This window comes from Tupaia chinensis, unplaced genomic scaffold (genome assembly GCF_000334495.1).
Source record: "Tupaia chinensis unplaced genomic scaffold, TupChi_1.0 Scaffold000044_1, whole genome shotgun sequence".
NCBI classification, from domain to species: Eukaryota; Metazoa; Chordata; class Mammalia; order Scandentia; family Tupaiidae; genus Tupaia; species Tupaia belangeri.
Window position 1 is genome coordinate 1,553,808 of NW_006159500.1, and position 21,049 is coordinate 1,574,856.

The 21,049-nt window shown below is 37.6% G+C and overlaps 1 protein-coding gene across 4 annotated transcripts in view; it reads right to left on the bottom strand.

Annotated features, from left to right (window-relative positions):
* PTPN12 (protein tyrosine phosphatase non-receptor type 12) overlaps positions 1-21,049 on the bottom strand; it is a 125,515-nt gene that overhangs the window by 65,790 nt on the left and 38,676 nt on the right. For 3 of the 4 annotated variants that reach the window (XM_014589368.2, XM_006140775.3, XM_006140774.3), the window contains exon 2: positions 8,793-8,901. The exons of the other annotated variant lie outside the window; for it this stretch is intronic. In XM_014589368.2, coding sequence (XP_014444854.1) covers positions 8,793-8,901 — 109 coding nt within the window. The remainder of the gene's footprint in view (positions 1-8,792; positions 8,902-21,049) is intronic. 4 annotated transcript variants of the gene reach the window in all.

Below are 21,049 nucleotides of genomic sequence, written 5' to 3' on the forward strand. Positions count from 1 at the left end.
CCTTATAATATAGATCCAAAACTACAAATTTTACAATTTTGTATACATGCTTTTTAATATTTACATTTTAAAAGCTTAAAGTATTATGGCCATGATTTTGAAAAATCAGACCATAAGGAAGATATAAAATGAAAAGTAGTCTCCCCCTGTCCTTCAATTCAGGTTTCTCTCTTCTTTTTTTGGAGAGGTTTTTGCTATAGGGTGCATGCACTCGCCAGAGAGAGACAGAGAGACAGAAAGTGAGAAATCATCCCCCCAGGGGGGATGGCCACGCCGCAATCCCTTCTCCATTCTCCTCTCGGGATCTTGGGCATGCACGCACACGCGCCTGGCATGAGTTTTAAGCCACCGGGTCCGAGACGCGAACCGCTGTTGACTACAGAGGAGTCCAGCAACATAGCCATTACATCAACTGCTGGTCCCAGGTTTCTCTCTTTTCCAACAAGATATTATTAAGGTCTTTTTTCTTTTCTTACAAATGTAATTTTTATGAATATACAAATATACTTGGAAAAATTAAATAAATGCAATCATCCTGTACATATTGTTCTGTACCTTGTATTTAGTTAATAATATACCTTAGAACTCTTCACGGAGCACATACTTCATTCATTTTATTATAACACAGAATCATATAGATTTTTCATTATTTAACTAGCCACCCTACAATAAGTCATTTTTTTACTATTCGAAACACTACTACAAAAACACAGGTGTACATTTATCTGTTACAAGCACTGCTATATGACAAATTATTAACAGAGGAATTGCTATTTGCCTTCTAAAAGTTATAGGACAGTTTACACAGTACAAATGTTATTAGTAAGAGTGGGTATTACTAAATTTCTGAATCATTCACACTTAAAAAATAAAAGTATCTTGCTCTGATGCATATTTCTTGAATTACACAAATGAACATTCATGCCTTCATATATTTAATGGTTGGTTATATTTCTTTTTCCTTAAACCTCTTGATTATATCCTCTGCCTATTTTTCCAAGTCTGTATTTTCCTACTAGTTCTATGAAATCTATGTAAAAGAGAAAATCAGCGCTGTCATAGGTAATTTTTTCTATTTTGTGTTGGTTTTAATTTTAAAGTAATTTAAAATTACTTTTAAATTTATAGAAAAGCTATAAAAATAGTATAGTTCCTATACATGTCTCACTGAGATTGTTCTGATAGTAACATCTTAAATAATCACAGCATAATTATCAAAATGAGAAAATTAACACTGCTGGGGTCGATTGGTGGTGTGATGGTTAAAGCAGCTGGATCCCACATGGCCAAACGTGTGGTCTAAATCTCGGACTTGGGAGTTTGAGGGACAAAAGAAACAACTACTCCAGGCACGTGTGTACACATGCCCAAAATCCCAAAAGGAGTAAGAAATGGAGAAGGGATTGCAGCATGACCATTATCTATAGGGAGATGACTTCACACAAAAACGGAAAATTATCAAACAACAAACTATATAAAATTATGTGGTTTTCTTTGCAGATTTTTCCTCTTTTTTGAAAATATTTATTTTATTTTTAATTTATTATTATTTTAATTTGACCAGAGAGAGATGTAGATAGAGAAAGGGAAAGTGAGAAAGCAAGCCATCAGGTCCAGGAGCTGAACTGCGGTTGGACGTATGGGAGTCCAGTACCTTAACCACTGTGCCACCTGCAAGTCTCTCTTTTTCCTTGTTTTAATTTTTTGAAAAATCTGTCAGCGCATGTGGCTGCCAGGGAAAGACACTGAGAACAGGAAAGCAAAAATCACCATGCACAGGACATGGTCACACTGCAATCCCATCTCTTGTTTCTCTCTCCTTTTAGGACTTTTTGCACACATCCAGCAAGGGTTGTGTTTTCTTCGAGGTCCAGGACACAAATGTACAGCCATGGCTACCCTAACCACCAGATCACGGGCTGGCCCTTATCTTTTTCCTCATTTCCTGGCTCTCACATTACCTTCAGTTATTACTTCTCTTTAGCTTCCTCTCATCTATAAAAGTTTCTGCGATTTTTTTTTTAAAGAACCAGAATAAGTTTATGAATTTTCAGTAAAAATATCACAAAATGATGCTGTGACTGTCTGAATTTAACACATCAAGGGGTTCATGATGCCCACAAGTCTTCTCACTTACAGTGGTAACCTCAGTCACTTGGTTAATATGGTATTTGCTTGTGTCTCCACTGTGGGATTACTATCATTCCCTTTGTAGCTTTAAATATCTGGAGGAAGATACTTTGAGACTATGAAATTTAAAGTAATGAGACTGCCTAATATTCACTGTCTCTGGATTAAAAAAGATCAAAGTATATAACATGTAAAATGTCATTATCATCATTATACAATGGCCCCTTTTAATCCATGGACAATAAATTATAAATGCAATTAAAATAAAAAATGACATGGGTCAGCAGGTGTTAAGGGAGCTGGACTCCCACATGACGGACTGTGGCTCAAGTCCCGGACTTAGCAGCCTGCTTTCTCACTCTCCCTCTCTCTTACTCTGTCCCTCTCTGGTCAAATAAATAAAGTTAAATAATTCTTAAAAAAAAAAATACAGAAAGAAAAACAGAAATGACAACAGAAATAAATAGCCTTCAAATAAAATCTTAAAAGACAAGTTATTTTTCATTGGCCCCAACTTTTTTCCAATCTTTCTATTTGTGACAGAGTGCACACATACATGTGAGAGCTGGAGCAAGACATCAAGAGATCTACCCTCCAGGGAACCAGTAGTTAGCGTAATGGCTATGTCGCTGGACTCCCACGTAGTCGACCGCGGTTCGCGTCCCGGACCTGGTGGCTTAAAACTCACGACAGGTGCGTGTGCATGTGTGCCCAAGATCCCAAAAGGAGAATGGAGGAGAAGGGACTGCGGCATGACCATCCCCCCCGGGAGGTGATTTCTCGCTTTCTGTCTCTATGTCTCTCTGTCTGTCTGGCGAGCACATGCGCCCTATAGCGAAAATCTCTCCAAAAAAAAAAAAAGAGACCCACCCTCCATAGGATCTGGTCATGCTGTGTCATGCTGTGATCTCCTTCCTCCAGTCTCTTATCTTTTCGCATTCGTGTGGGTCCAGCGTTCAGGTTAACTGGATCTGGGATTTGAACTGTACTGGCCATGTGGAATCTGGTTTCTCCTGAGTAGCACATTGCTGCTGCACCACAGAACCAGTGTCACCCCTGACCTTCAATTTATTTATTATTTATTTATTTTAAAAGAATTATTTCATTTATTATCATTATTATTTATTTAATTGACCAGAAAGAGACAGAGAAAGGAGGAAAGCAAGCCTCCGGGTCCTGGACTCAAACCGTGGTCAGCCATGTAGAAGTCCAGGACCTTAACCATGCCAGCTGCTGGTCCCCATGTTCCCCCCAAGTTAATAAATACATAGTAAGTACTAGGGCTTTAATTAAGCATTTTATTTTTGAAAATGAAATCTTCATTGGAAATTTACAGGAAGAAGAAGATAAGAAAGACATATTGGCTGTATATAAAAATTACTCATCACTTTACATGTTTTCAGGAAAGAGAATGTTTGCATGTGTATCAATTCTCTGCCATTTATTTCACTAATCCTACACGCTCTGCTTTGTGCTATCTTTTAAAAATTTCATTCATTGTCATTATTTTATTTTATTTATTTTTTTTATTTTATTGAAGTTGACCCGAGAGAGAAAGAAGGAAATTGAGAAAGCAAGCTGCCGCTTCGGGGACTCAAACCACAGTCAGTAACATAGGCATCCAGAGCCTTAACCCCCGTGCCACCTGCTGGGCTCCCTCGTGCTATTTTAACAAACCATTTGGGGCCAGCAGGTGGTGTAGTGGCTAAGATGCTGGACACCCACATAGTCGGCAGCGGCTTAAGTCATGAACCCAGCCCCAGGGGTGGGTGTGTGTGTGTGTGTGTGTGTGTGTGTGTGTGTGTGCACGCGCGCACCCAAAATCCCAAAAGGAGAATGGAAAATAGACTGTAGACATCCCCTCTGGGAGGTGACTTCTCACTTTCCCTCTCACTCTCTTTCTCTCAGAGGTACACATATCCTATGGCAAAAACCTTTAAAAAAAAAAAAATAGGGGGCAGGACATAAACATATAATAAATGCTGTGCTTCTAGTGAATGCAAATGGAATATTCAGTAGCTACGATAATGACAACTAAGTAACTATATCAAGTGTCCTCCTACCATGTTTGCCAGTAAAAAAGATTCTGAATTAACCACCCATATTCATGACATTTTAGCCTCTTTTCAAAGTATCTCAAAGGCAGAGTGTAATAGCTGATTTATCATTGGTTCCTCAGAAGACATTTCTGGTGATTATGAATCCAAATGAGAATAGTAGCTCCCAAAAGGTAGTTAAAATTGGTGCTCATCCAGCTACATGTAGGCTAGGAATTTCTCTCTCTCTCTCTGTCTCTCTCTCTCTCTTTTATTTAGCCAGAGGGCACATATACTTGCTGGAAAGAGGAAGAGTGAGAGGTGTTAAATAAGAAAGCATCCCCCACAGGGAATGGCCATGCTGCAGTTCCTTTTCCTCCATTTCTCCCTCCTTTCAGGATTTTGGGCATGCAAGCACATGTGATCAATGTGTTTTTCAAGCTGCCGGGTCAGGCACTCAAGCCATGTGGTTGGCTGTATGGGATGCAGCTGCCTTATCCACTGTGCCACCAGCTGGCCTCATTGTGCCAATCTTATTTAATCTATCTCCAAACATTCAACAGCTGGGACCTACAGAAAGCAAGTTAAAATGTTAAGATTTCTGGAATCCTGGGGATAGAAAGTGGAGTGGTGGTTAATGTGCTGGACTCTCACATGGCTAACAGCAGTTTAAGTCCTGGACCTGATGGCTTGCTTTCTCACTCTCCTTCTCTCTCTGTCTCTGTCTCTCTCTTGTCAAATTGAAAAATAATAAATAAATAAAACTGAATAAATAACTCTTTAAAAATAAAGATTTCTGGCATCCTGTATCCTGCAGTAAGTTCAATTTGGTTAACTTCAAAATGGGGCACAGAAATGTCTTTTATTAAAACTCATTTAAATTCTAAAGCACAAATTCTGTGCTACCTATATTATACAGTTATTATTACTGAGAACTTAAAAATCACTATTATGCTGCTTATAACATGTCACATATTTTGTAGTATTTTTCATTGGTGCTTCTTTAAAGCATAAACAGAGGTAGAAAGAATCTAAATATCAAAGCAATGAAAACAATCATTCTTCTCCATGCTCTCGTTGACTGTCTCTCAAATCTCCCAAGAGCCTGACTCTAAATGGGTAAAACCATTGTTGGTTACATTAAGAGGATCGTTAAAGCAGCAACTTTTTTTTTCCCCTGATCATTAACAGCCAGTTACAACAAAAAGAAAAGAAATACATATTGTCACCTCAGAGGAAACAGAAACCTATTAACTAAATCCTAACTCTGAAAAATTAAAAAAAAAAATCTATTTTTTACAATAGACAAAGAACTCTGATTAATCACTTCTAAAGACTAACTCAGTTTTAGCCCTCTCAATAGGTCATCTCTTGACCTACTAGTACCCAAAAAAATTTCTCAGTTCTAGAACTAGCCTCAGTATCTACAACATATTAACAACTCTTGGGGCTAGTCAGCAGCACAATGGTAACGGAATACTCTGCAAGGCAGACCCACATGGGAAGGTTCTGGGTTTACATCTAGAGACTACCCTGGACCTGTATATACATGAGTGTGCAGGTGCCCCTAACCTGGGACTGGCTGAAGCTTGGGGTGTATTGCAGCATGGAAACACTGTTAGGCATGCCAGCCTATACGTTTATTTCTCTCTCTTTTTTTTTTTTAACGTTTATTTATCTCTTTATGAGATGGGGAGAGACAGAGATGATGAGTACCCCCAACAGGGTTCTTACGCTGTGATTCAATCCAGTTTCAGCTGCCTGGATCACGGGCATTTAAGATAGCACATGGTGGACTTAGGGTGGCTCAGGGATACAAACTTAGGCTCTTTCCCATGTGGTTACTGCTGCATTACGGCTCCACTCCCATCTGGCTCATGGATTAAAAAAAAAAAAATGAACAAACTTAAAAAGACAAGGTAGCTAACCCTGTGGCCTACTAGTTAAGGGAACTGAATCCCATATTTCTTTCTGATTTCAGTTCAAATCCTGGTCCAATTACACCTGTGCATGCATGCCCAAAATCTTGACAGGATAGAAAAAACGAGCAGAAAGGATGACCTTGCTCCACCACACAGTAGGGCAAGAGAGTGCGTATTTTCTCTCTCTCTCTCTCTGGTGAACACCGTGCTCTCTAATAAAAGACAAAAGAAAAATCGAGTACAGCTCAGTAAGTTTAAAATTAAAAAGAAAGAAAAGTGTATAAATGATTTCAATAGACTCCCCCCCCCAAAAAAATTATATAAACAAACAAATAGCTATAGCACAGGAAAAAATACTCAATATCATTAGTCACTGACAAAATACAAATTAGAACCACACAGTCTATACTCATACCATACCCCACCCCCTGCAGCTCATCCCCTCATTACCCCATTTGCTATATCTTAAATTCCCCAGCTCAATAGGAGCAAGGAGTAGATCTGTGAGTTGGGCTCCTTCTTCTCCATTCTTGGCCATTAAATAAAGCTTGTGCCATGATACTCAGTTTCAATCTGATAAGTTGACTCTATGACATTAATGGCAAAAGATCCCATTTTTGAAAAGAAATTAAAATTAGTAACAATACCTCTACAAACCCACTAGAATGATATTAATCAAAAAGTTCGACAATACCAGGTGTTGGTGGGGAGGTGGAGAAACTAAAACTCTCACATATTATTAATACTAAATATAAAATGGAACAGTCATTCTGAAAGACAGTTCAGCAGTTTCTGAGAAAGTTAATAAGCTTTCAAAGACCTGGCAATTTCATTTCTAGGTCTCCACTCAGAGGAAATAACATCATATGTACACATAAGGACCAGTATGGAAATACTCATAGCAGCATTATTCATTTTGTTCATTAACTGTAAAATAGATAAAAATGTGATATATCCATACAACAGATTATTATCCATTATTACAAATACAAGAACTGATATATGTCACAAGGTGAATGAATTACCTACAAAGCAAAAGAAGCCAGAAACAAAAAGCTACACATTGTGTGTTACATTTATACTAAATTTCCAGAAAAAGAAAATCTATAGGCATAGAAAGCAGATTGGCAGTTGTTCGAGGCTGAAGATTACACATGCTTTAGGAGTGATAGAACTGTCCTAAAACAGGATTGTGTTGATTATTGCACAACTCTATACATTTATTTTAAAAAGTCACTGACATGTGTACTTAAATGGGCAAATTACATGGGATGTTACTTATACCTCGAAACTGTATTATTTTATTTTTAAAAATTTATTGTTATTATTATTGTTTTTATTTTACAATAGGGCACAAGTGCTCACCAGAGAGAGACAGAGACAGACAGAGAAAGAAAGTGAAAAGCAAGCCACCAGATCAGAGACTTGAACCACAATATGGGAGTCCAGCTCCTTAATCATCACACCACCTGTTTGCCCCATCAAACCAGTTTTAAAAATACAATTTCAGGGACCAGCAGTTAGCGTAATGGCTGTGTCGCTGGACTCTCACGTAGTCGACCGCAGTTTGCATCTCGGACCCGGTGGCTTAAACTCACACCGGGCATGTGTGCATGCATGCCCAAGATCCCAAAAGAAGAATGGAGAAGGGATTACGGTGTGGCAATCCCCCCGGGGAGAGATTTCTCACTTTCTATCTCTCTGTCTCTCTCTCTGTCTGTCTGGCGAGCGCACGTGCCCGATAGCAAAAACCTCTTCAAAAAAAAAACAATTTCACAAGCACTGGACATATTAAAGCATGCAGAAGATACTGATAACTTATTCTCCAACAGTAAGTAAATGTGCATCTCTAAGTACTATTTTATTTTATAAAATGGGGACATATACTTTAAGAGTTAAAATTATGCTGCCAGAATACCATTATAAGAATATAATTCCAAAATTATTTATTTACTTATTTATTTATTTTGCTAGAGGGTATGCGTGCTTGCTAGAGAGAATCATAAAGCATCCCTCAATGGAGCATGGTCACACTACAACCCTTTTTCTTCCATTTCTCTATTTCATCAGGATGTGGGGGCATGCACATGTGCCTGATGTGGTTTACAAGCTGCCATGGCTGTCATTCAACCTGCAGTCGGCCACAGGGACTCAGTTTGCCGTGCACGACATTTTAGTATTGTGCTGTAAGACCAGTCATATATTATTATTAAATTAAATACTATCAGTCTAAGACACTCACTGATACCTACTCAGACTACTCAAAATAGTAAGCACTCTGGCATTTGAGTAATCTTTGGTTTATTTTTTAATGCATGATCAATCAATGAGGGGTCTTACTATGAATAAGTAGCAATTTTTAGCCTATTATAAAATTTATGCAATTGTCTACATTATTTTACTGAAAGAACAACTTCTTACAGAGTCCACGAAAGATATTTTCACTTGATTTTTCAGTATTTAACAGTAATCTCAGAGCAACTGTGGTGCTTACTGGAAAAACAAGTAAACCATAACACCAAAAACTATCATCAGAAGGAAGAACAAGAAGCGCCATTACAAATTATTATCCTGTGGAGTGCCTTGAAAGAAAAATTCATTACTACATCTTTATCAAACTCAGGAAATACAAAGTCAGTTAGGTTACAAAAGGCTACTATGATTAGCATTTCTATTTACTCTATCAAGGGCATTTTAAACTTACATGGCAGTATGTCCTTATATCTGTTCTTTTTTACATTTTCTTCTTTTTCTCCAGTGGCTGTGGGATAAATCTTTTCTGTTCTATATTTGGTAGACAATCTTCTTAATCGCTTAAAATACCAAAAAAAATAAAAATAAAAAAATAAAAAGCAAGTTTAGAGAAAAAAAGATACTTCCAAACTTTTATGATTTACAAATACCACAATTCAGTTTTTAGTTTCTCTAAGCTTATAATTTCCCCAGCCCTTAAAAATTAACCCCAAGAATAATTTCTTTTTTCTCATAAGTGCAGGCTTAAGGTTAATATTTATTCCAAATGGGCAGCAAAGAAAGGGACATCGAGAATAAAAATAAATAATTTTTGTTTAAAGATAGCATTAAAGAGCTGAGCCAGAACATTTAGCCCACTCTTTAATGTACTCGAGTAATTTCTATGTTTTAACTAATGATCCCACTGACCAACTTTTAAAATCACAGCTAAAAAAAGTATAGTTTCTTCATTACATCTCTCAGTAACCCATAGGCACCCATGATGTACCAGGCTCTAAGACATAAGCTAATAATTACTTATAAGACACTGCAAAACATAGTTCTTTCATATTGACTTGGAAATGTCCAACAAAGGCCAATTCTGCTTATTCACTGCATTACAGAAGTGGTTTGTGGGTTAGTGACAAATTCTTACCACATATGGCAGTAGGGATGTTCTTTGGACTGGAATATTTCTGTGTGTCAGTAATACACTTCCTGCTTTCAAAAGCACTGAAAGTTGGCATTGTGAATTGTTTAAATTCTACTCAACTGCATTGCTGAAATTTAAGTTCAAAGGAACCTACTTTCAGGCTTAAAGGCATATTGAAAACATTCTGGTTTTACTATTCAACAAATTATTAAATACAAATTAAATGAAAAAGACATCTGGTTAAGATTTAACTTTTTCACCATTTTGTTTTTGCTACTTGTGATGCTGGTGTTTACTGAGCCAAACAAGAATTGTTATGTTTATATTTTAAGAAATAACGAAAGTTTAATGCAGGATTTTTACCTTGTTATGGTATGCATTAACATAAAGCACTTGAAATACATAACTCTAGAAATAGGCACTTACACAAAGAATAGTAAATGCTTACTTTCTTTGAACTACTACTAAATTTTACCATCACAATCATAGAGACCTAAAACAGGAATACACAGTTTTCCATTAAGATTTATTTACTTTTTTGCCTTAGGCACGTGTGCTAGCCGGACAGATACAGAGATAGAAAGAGCGAAAGTGAGAAATCACCCCCGGGGGGGATGGCCACACAGCTATCCATTCTCCTCCTGGGATCTTGGGCATGCGCACATGCACGCACGCACCCAGTCTGAGTTTTAAGCCACGTGTTTAGGACTCAAACCTGTCAACCATGTGGGAGTCCAGTAACAACTGCTACGCTGCTGCTGGCCCCCTTCCCTTAAGATTAAATGGCTTATTAGAATCTACCGCATTAGCACAATACCAACGTTAAAATTCCCCATATTTATGATGCTACTTCCTGTGGTAGTAAAATTCTCAAATACACAGCTTGTGTTAAGAAAAACTTGTATTCAAATGTAAATGGACTGTTGATAAAGTGCAGGTAAACAGAATTTAGATACAATGTTGGTAGTAAAGAACATTAGCTCAATTCCCAAAAAGGATAATCTGGCTATTACAAATGCACACAATCCTTTAACCCAAGAGTATAACTTCTATAAATTTATTTTCCAGATGAAAATGGCACACATATGACATGATGTTTGTACAAACTTATTTACTGTGATAATGTTTATTATAGCAAAAGGCTGTGAATAATGAAAAATGTCTATTATTAGGAGACTAAATAGATTTGTTTCATTCACACAATTATGATATGATTGAAAAACAAAGGAAGAAGCTCTTTATATATAACAGTATCTCAAAAATGTCTTTTAAAAGTAAAAAATAAGTAACACACTACACAGTTTCCCTTCTGAGTTCTTTTTACCCTTACGGGGACTTTGAAAAGTTCATGGAAAAATGAAATTACAGTCTGAGCTGATTTTGGTGCAAAAACTTTTAAAAACCATGAATAGTTTTTTCATAATACACATTTTCTGTGAACTTTTTGAATACCCCCTCCCCCACATATACACTCTTACCAAGTCCTACTCTTTTTTTAAAAAAAGAATTATTTTATTTTATTTATTATTATTATTTTTAAATTTGACCAGAGAGAAAGAGAAAATGACTAAGCAAGTCACCAGGTCCATGACTTGAACCACCGTCATTCATATGGGAGTCCAGTTCCTTAACCACCACACCACCTGAGGATCCCTACCAAGATCTACTCTGGAAAAAAAAAAAAGAAAAAAGAAAAACTAAACTACGAACTATGAGTACAAAACTATATTACTATTTGTAATGTCATGCATCCCTAAGGCATACTGAACATTTTAATGTTGAATAAATTAACCTTAAAATGAAATTTTGAATAAAATTTCATTGGTCTAAAGCAGAAGGTTGTTTTTAATTTTAATATTTTACCATCAACAATAATGTCCAAACAGTCCTTTAACAGGGGCAGTACCAAAGTTCATTAAACTATGTGAAACAGAAAATATCTATACATATAATTTAACTTCTTGATCACTATTCCTCCTCTTCAGAGAAGCTGCTATTAGGAAATTAACAGAAAAAAATTGAGAACTGTGCTACATAAAGAGACCTTATTCATAATCATGGTGCTATGTGATAAACTATGTGAGAACATTGCTGAACTGAACACTAATAAAATAATTCATTTGTTAAGTAACAATGATTTCAAATAATCCTAAAGCAAGAAAGAATTTTGAATCATCTAGTATCTTAATTGGGCAAAAATATAGCTAAATGGTGTGTTTACATAAGCTTATGGATACTGCACAGATCCTTATTATGTGTGGCTTCCACTCCTGACTATGCAAACAAAAGCCTTTAAGATATTTCCAATTATGTGTACCCTTAAAGGTATTTTTGTCACATAAAATGAACTGCTTAACTGCATTCCTGTTTCACTTACTGTTCTAAAATATTAATCCGATCACTTCAGTCACTTAAAAACCTTTCAATGAGCCTATCACTGCCAAGATAGACTACCAAGTCTTTAGTTTCATTTTAAAATATTCTGAATGTTGCCTCCCCAATTTCCTAGACTAGACTCTATTTATAATACTTTCTCACTAGAGTTTGACACTTCAGACATATTGAACTTACTGCCACTATTACCAGCAATCTTTTATTCTTTACCAGTTTCACAATTTCTGCTTTCATTGGTGAGTTAACAGTAAATGGCTAGTGCTATTTCCTATGTGAAGCCTTTTTTTTTTTTTGAGAGGTTTTTCACTATAGGGCGTGTGCGCTCGCCAGACAGACAGAGAGAGACATAGAGACCGAAAGCGAGAAATCACCCCCCAGGGGGGATGGTCACGCCGCAATCCCTTCTCCTCCATTCTCCTCTTGGGATCTTGGGCACGCACGCACACGCGCCTGGCGTGAGTTTTAAGCCACCAGGTCCGGGACGCGAACCACGGTCGACTATGTGGTAGTCCAGCGACATAGCCATTATGCTAACTGCTGGTTCCCTGTGAAGCCTTTTTAGAAATTTTCCTTAAGTGTTCTTCAGCACCCCAACAATGAGTCAATAATACTGTCCTATTACTACTTAGGTAAAATATTTCAATACTTGTCTTCTTACCCACTAGACTGTAAAACTGAAGGCAGAGACTGAACTATCTTCTTGGACTTGGGAGACTAACATCTAATACAACTCAAATCACATTAAAATAGGGACATTCAAGAATTATTTATTGGGATCAGCAATTAGCATAATGGCTATGTCGCTAGACACCCATGTAGTTGACCGTGGTTCGAGTCCCGGACCGGTGGCTTAAACTCACGCCGGGCACATATGCGTGCGTGCCCAAGCCCCAAGCAGCGTGAGAGGAGAATGGAAGAGAAGGGATTGCGTAGCCATCCCCCCCGGAGGGTGATTTCTATCTCTTTGTCTCTGTCTGTCTAGCAAGCGCACGTGCCCTATAGCAAAAAAACTCTCAAAAAAAAAAAAAGAAGTATTTATTGAGTCCCTTAGACAAATCAGAGAAATATTTTAAATACAGTAACAAAATTATTTATTCTTCCATAAGTCAGACTAAAAAGAGAGAGAAAATGTGTGTGTGCTTCCCCAACAGGGTCCCAATGTTGCGATTAAACCCCAGCTTTAGTCAGCTCCAAATCATAGGCCTGGTATAACCAGAGAGGTTACCACACTCGAACCCAGAACCCATTCATGTAGGTTGGCATTGTAGAATGTTTTGACTTACAGCTATACCTCCATTCAGCCCAACTCAGAATTTTTTTGTATTGCCAGAAAGCACATGTGCTCACTGGAGAGAGAGAGACAGAGAAAGAGAAAGGAAGGAAGGAAGCACCCCTCCCCCTTGGGGAATGATCACATATCAGTCCCTTCTCCATTTCTCCTTCCTTTCAGGACTTCGGGGACACACACACACAAACACACACACACTCACACACACACACACAGCACCTGGCGTTTCTCAAGTTGCCAGGTCCAGGACTTGAATTGCACTGTAGGCTATGTGGGATCCAACTGCCTTAACCATAATGCCATAGGATGGTCCCAGAACTTATGAAACAAAATCTGTTTAATATTCACTTTGTTTTAAAATTCCAAACAAATTATTTATTTTCTCTTTATTTCTTCAAAACAAAACTTGCATTCCCTTCATCTTAAATTAATAAACCAATTCTCAAATGTCTCCAAAAGTCACATGCAGAATGACTGTGCTTTTCTTAAAATTTTATTTCTTTCACGAACAAGAGAGACAGAGATAAGCACTCCTAGTAGGGTCTATCACACCACAATCCATACCCAGTCTCAGCCTGCCTGTGTAAGGGGCACCCATACGCACCCCAGCATGTTAAGGAAGATCCCAGGATGTGAACTCAGGATCCTTTCTATGCGGGCCCAGTTGTGTTACCACTGTGCCATCACCTGACCCCTATTTCCTTTCAGATATCCATTTGTGTGTCAAGATTTGCATTCTTTTTTTTTTTTAAGAGGTTTTTGCCATAGGGTGTGTGTGCTTGCCATAGAGACAGACATAAACAGTGAGAGGGAAAGTGAGAAATTACGCCCCCCCCAGCCCCAGGGACGGCCGCACCGCAATCCCTTTGCTTCCATTCTTCTGCTGTGATCTTGGGCATGCACAAACACGTGCTCAGCATGATTTTCAAGCCAGTAGGTCCAGGACTCAAACCACAGGCAGCCATATGAGAGTCCAACGATGTAACCACTATGCTATCTGCTGGCCCCAAGATTTGCATTCTTAAAAAAAGTAGGACAGTTTGTTTAAGGGCTAACATTACTGAGAAAGTGTTGTGTGTAGTCTGTCAAATCTCTCTGGAATCAAACAGCTGTCTATTACTGGGTTGTAGGAAAAGTCATGACACAGTTTTGCATAGAAAAACACGTCACGTAGTTAGTTTTCCAATGACCTAACAGACTGTCCACTGGGTATCTCATAGGCATCAAAAACACATCCAAATAGCAAATAGCTGCCTAAGCTAAAAACCTAGGAATCATCCTGATTCCTTACTTTACCCTGTCTCCTCCCTGTCCAATCCATCAGTAAGTCTTGTTATCTCCATCTCTAAAATATATCTAATTCTCTTCGTATTTGCTAACAGACTTTGAACTGAGATTGCATCTAGACAAAGATTTAATTTGTTGTCTGGATAGTAAACCAGGACAATTAAAAAAATAATAAATGAACACATACATTAAAAAAAAAAGAAATTAAACTAATTCAAAATCCTTCTGGAATAAAACGAGAAATATATAAATACTGGAACTAAGAAGCATTCATGCTCTATCACCAGACCACACACCACAGTCCAAAATTCTTCAATGTTATAACATTTAGAAACTATGTGAGTTTCATAAGTCATCACTTTAAGTAAACATGTGCACATGCATATGAAAATCTTAAAACTGTATATAGAGTAAAATAAAAATGGAATTACTTTACATTTAAGACTTGTAATAAAATATTAACTCACATCATACTGACTGTCATTGCTCTGAAAAAACATCTGAGCGACAGGACATGGTTAGTATTTAATAACTACTAAATAAATAAATTCATCTGGTTTTATACCTGAAGAATTTAACTGCCATCTGTCACAAAAACCACTCAATCTGAATAATTTTAATTTAACCCTATTACAAATGACATGATAGTCAAACCAAAATAATTTTTTTAAAAACCTTGAAAAGTAGCTGGATCCCACATGACTGACTATAGGGTCCAAGTTCTGGTGGCTTGAGAAACATGTCTAGCACGTGTGCATGCATGCCCAAAATCCCAAAAGGAGGAAGAAATGAAGGAGAAGAGACTGCAGTGTGACAATTTCCCATGTTTGTGGGGGGAGGGGGTTCTTTCTTTCTCTCCCTCTCTCTCTCTCTCTTCAACAAGCACATGTGTCCTCTAGCAAAAACTTTTTAAAACAAAACAAAACAAAACCCTCAAATACAGTATTAAAGATATAGCAGTAATGTGTTCCTTAAGAAGCACGTGTGCATGCATGCCCAAAATCCCAAAAGGAGGAAGAAATGAAGGAGAAGAGACTGCAGTGTGACAATTTCCCATGTTTGTGGGGGGAGGGGGTTCTTTCTTTCTCTCCCTCTCTCTCTCTCTCTTCAACAAGCACATGTGTCCTCTAGCAAAAACTTTTTAAAACAAAACAAAACAAAACCCTCAAATAGGCTTAAAGATATAGCAGTAATGTGTTCCTTAAGAGAAGACAGATAACTATATGGCAGCCTCAGTTCAAATCTCCAGCCCTGTCAGCCATAAACATTCTAGGCCCAAAATCGAAAGGCCTGGAGGAAGCAGATCTTAGCTTAACCAGACTCTATGGAGGGTGCTCATCTCTCTTTCTCATATGCATGTTCATTTCTATCATAAATACAGGGAAAAAAATGTAATAAACAACAATAATAAACCAAAACCCAAATAGCAAGTAGTAAAATCAAAGTATGATTTCCACTTTAAGTAAATTATCTTTAACTTGCTATTCTTATATCCTTACAAATGTATATATATCAATATGTTTATATATATATACATTTGTAAGGATATAAGAATAAAAAGTTAAAATATAAACAATAATTATTACAAGCAGAAAAATTAACCAGAGGCTTTTTCAAGTACACAACTGCAAAGTCTACCTTTAATTGCAAAATATGCGACTCTGCCTTTCAAAATTCATCTTCCTATCTCTGCTTATGCCTGATCCACTAACTTCTTAGGCAATCAATCAGAAATGTAAGGCTAGGCCTTCTCACTTGATGCTAAGTTAGGACTAATAATAATAAAGGACAGAACTTACAGGAGCCAGTTTATGGGTCTATAGGTAACAAAATGATTCTGTGCTTTGCTCGTGTCTACGTTTTGGTTATTGTCCTATTTATCTGCTAAGGAAACTGCTGGCTTTCTACTAGCTCAATACAGAAATCATCTTGATGAAACATTTCCTGAGTCTAGCATTGGCATATACCCCATCATCCACTTCCTCCCAAACTGCTTCCTCATTCTACACACAGTCCTTTATATATAAAACATTCTTACACAGGTCATACCAAGATATGTAACTGTTATAAATGCACATATACCACCCTGACAGGACATAAATTCCCTGAAAAGTCAGAGAATATCTATATCTATATCTATATCTATATATATGGAGAGAGAGAGAATATATATATTTTTTTCTTCTTTTAGAAGTTTTTTGCCTTAGAGCACATGTATTCACCAGACAGAGACAGAGACAGTGAGAGGAAAGTGACAAAATCACCCCACTGAGGGGATGGCCATGCTGTCCCTTCTCCTCCCAGAATCCTGGGCATACACACACACACACCCGGCATGTCCTAAGACACCAGGCCCAGGACTCAAACTATGGTTGGCCACATGGGAGTCCAGGAATATAACCACCACACCATCTGCTGGCCCCACCTTATTCTATAATGTTAATAATGTTGGGTCATCGGAAAAGTCACAACAATTTCTGCATATAAAAACATAGGAAAATACACCATGACTCTTCCAAGGACTAATAGTTTACTTATCAGCATAACATGTGACAAACAGTGGGGAGTCAATAAACTGTGTAGGTCTTTTCAGATAATAATGTTGGGAGAGAATGGATGCAAACTAGAACTGACCATTTTACTGACAAAACCATTTTCTCTCCCTACCACAAACTTCATTTCTGCTTCATAATGGAACAGCTCTGAGTCACTGAAGCTAGGCTTCAACTCCCACTTCCATCAACTTCTAGCAAAGGAGAGCTCCCCAACATAGCTGTAATCCTCCCTAAATGGGTGTAGCAATAGTCCTTATTTTGAAAATTAAGCTGTTTGTTTTTTTTTTTTTTGAGAGGTTTTCGCTATAGGGCGCATGCGCTCGCCAGAAAGACAGAGACAGAGAGACAGAAAGCGAGAAATCACCCCCCAGGGGGATGGCCACGCCACAATCCCTTCTCCTCCATTCTCCTCTCAGGATCTTGGGCATGCACGCACACGCGCCTGGTGTGAGTTTAAGCCACTGGGTCTGGGACTCGAACTGTGGTTGACTACATGGGAGTCCAGCAACATAGCCATTACGTTAATGCTAGTCCCAAGCTGTTTGATTTTTAAGACTGGGTCTTCTTGCCACGAATCCTCTGCTTCAACCTCTCAAGTAGCATGGTCATACATGTACACACCTCCATGCCTGGCCCTTTAAGAGAGAGTCTTGCTGTGGTGCCAACAGCAAACTCTCCTCTCTACCATTAGGCCTCAGCTTCCTTAAGTGATTGAAACTAAAGACCTGTGCCAGGTAACCCAGCTTTTAGAGTGGGCTGGGAATTGAACCTGGGCCTACTATAAGGCCTAAGCATGTGAAGCTACAGTGTCTTACTAGGGGCATCACTACAGCTGGGCCAAAAGTTTGGTTTTAGTTTTTCTTTTTATTTATTTTTTAAGAGAGATTTTTGCTATAGGGCGCATGTGGTCACTGGAGAGACAGAGAGACAGAGAAAAATCATGGGGGGATGACCATGCCACAATCCCTTCTCTTCCATTCTCTTCTTGGAATCTTGGGCACACACACACACACACACACACACACACACACACGTGACCGGTGTGAGTTTGAAGCAGCCGTGTCTGAGACTTGAAACGTGGTTAACTATGTAGAAGTCCAGCAATGTAACTATTATTGCCATCTGCTGGTCCCTATTTTTTTTTTTAAGAATTACTTCATTTAAATTTATTTATTATTTTTAAAATTTGACAAGAGAGATAACAGAGAGAAAGTAAGAAACAAGATGCCACATCCAGGACTTGAATTGTGGTCAGCCATGTTGAAGTCCAGTGCCTAAACCATGTTATCTGCCGGCCTCAAAAATCTGTTGTTTTATTTTTTAATTATTTTATTAAACTTTATTTACTTATTTTAATTTGACCAGAGAGGGACAGAGCCGGCGAGAGAAAAAGTGAGAAAACAAGCCACCACGACCCAGAGTCAAACCCCAGTCTGCTGTGTGGGCGTCTAGCACCCCTAACCACCATGCCACCTGCTAGTCTCCAAAAATTTGTTTTTAAATAAAAGTTTTTACTATAGACTTTATGTTTTAAAACAGTAAATATGGCAAATCATAAAACTAAAAGGAAAAACATAATAAAAAAATAAGCAGGCCTGCAACATTTTTTTTTGCACACCGTGGACAAGCAAATGTTTTCTGTTTCTTGCAGGTTTACTGTCTCCCTACCCTAAAGATGTGCTTTTATGAAAAAAAAAAAATATATATATATATGGCATGTGAAATGTTAATATTTCACGTCAGAACTTTTTTTTTTGCATAGCTTATAAAGGTACAGTATAATTTCTGTCATAGTTCAGTTGGCAACTGCATTCCATTACACAGTTGGCCTTGTAAAATACAACCCTCATTTAGTATTCACGCTTTTGTGCCTTTAAGAAAATATCTTTTGTCATTTTTGTGTTATAGAACTATCATATGATTCAAAATGTTTATAGGCTTGTCATAAAAGGGTCATTTCTCTGTCACTTTATTTCCTTTTATATTGCTATAGTATATTTAAACAGTAATGCTGTGTCTCTCTGTCTGGCGAGCACACGGGCCCTATAGCGAAAATCTCTTCAAAAAAAAGGAAAAGTCTTCTATAGTTTAAGATAACTTTATAAGAGAGGTGATGAAAGGGAATCCTCTTAAACAGTTGGTGGGAATGTAAATTAGTTCAACCTCTGTAGAAAACAATACAGGTCTCTCAAAAGCCTACAGATAGAACTACCATATAACCCAGTAATCTCTACTTCTTAGTATTTACCCAAAAGATAAAGAAAACACTCAGTTGGAAAGACATTTGCATGTTCATGTTTATTGTGGTATTACATGCAATTTTTTAAACATGGAACTGACCTAACTGCCCCAAAGCTGATCACTGGGTTGAAAAACTGTGGCACATATATACTAAGGAATATTACTCAGCTATAAGAAACAATGAAGTCCTATCATTTTGACTCAAAATGAATGAATATAGAAAACTTATTAAGCAAGTAAGCCAGACTTTGAAAGATACACATTGTATTTTCCCACTCAACTTGTACTGAGAGTCTACCACAGAAGTTGCGAGATCTGAAGATACGATGGTAGAGAGAATGTGTATGGATGCCAGAGACTGGAAGGTGGGAGGAGTGGATGGTAGAGTGAGAGGGTGGGTGTGAGGTACAAGGGGAAGAAACATTTGACAGACTGAAATATGTTTAAAAAGGAAGAAACTAAAAATGTAAAACTGACTTTCAACATAGCTTTATTATGTATGAAGAACGTTAATCCATAAAAGAGAATCTGACCTGCTTGTTGTATTTCTCATAATAAAGTGTTAAATTACTATTATGATTTATTTAAAAGCAAAGTTAGAGAAAAAAATTCGTAAATACAAAGCTTGATACATAATTAATACTATATGGAAAATAAAAATTTTTTTGCAGGGCCAGACTGCCACAAAGCTGTGGTCAACAGATCAAACTTTTAAAAGAAAAACATACACTTCTGGTGAACTTATAACTGCAGAACTGTCTAAAATTTTCATTTACCAATACTCAACTGAAATTACTTTTATAAAGTTACCAGTAATCTTTAAGAAGCATCAAAATCTCAACAGCATCAACTCCTATCTCGTATTTAACATAGATTACCTTCCCATATAAAACTCTTTTCACCCTCTCATTAACATATCTAAAAACATCAGTTTTTCAATATCCTTGATAATATCTATTATTCATAATTTCTAAAATTTGCCATGATTATTAATTTTTAAATTTTACTAAATGTAAATCAATTTGCATTTCTGATTATTGAAAAGGTTGATTTTTGGGACCAGCAGATGGCGTAATGACTATGTTGCTGGACTCCCATGTAGTTGACTGCAATTCGAGTCCCAGACCCGATGGCTTATACTCACGTCAGATGCCTGTGCATGTGTGCCCAAGATCCCGAGAGGAGAATGAAGAAGGGATTGTGGGATGGCCATCCAGGGGAGTGATTTCTCACTCTCTGTCTCTGTCTTTCTGGCACGCACACGTGCCCTATAGCAAAAAACTCGCCCCCAATAAGATTTTTTCCAATAATTATTTTCAGTAATTATTTTCTTATTATCATACAATATATCCATGTTTTTACTATAATATTCTTTTTACTGACATATAGAAGCTACTTGTATATTTTGGATAATTATTTAGCTATTAACTATGTTAAAAAACATTTCACCTTTTTTCCCCTATTAATTTGCCATAGGGTACATGTTAGAGCATGTGCACTCACCTGGGAGAAGGGAGGGGGAATCACCCCCACACACACCAGGGTGGATGGGCACACTGAAATTCAGCAGTTGCTGGACTCCCATGTAGTTGACTGCAATTCGAGTCCCAGACCCGATGGCTTATACTCACGTCAGATGCCTGTGCATGTGTGCCCAAGATCCCGAGAGGAGAATGAAGAAGGGATTGTGGGATGGCCATCCAGGGGAGTGATTTCTCACTCTCTGTCTCTGTCTTTCTGGCACGCACACGTGCCCTATAGCAAAAAACTCGCCCCCAATAAGATTTTTTCCAATAATTATTTTCAGTAAT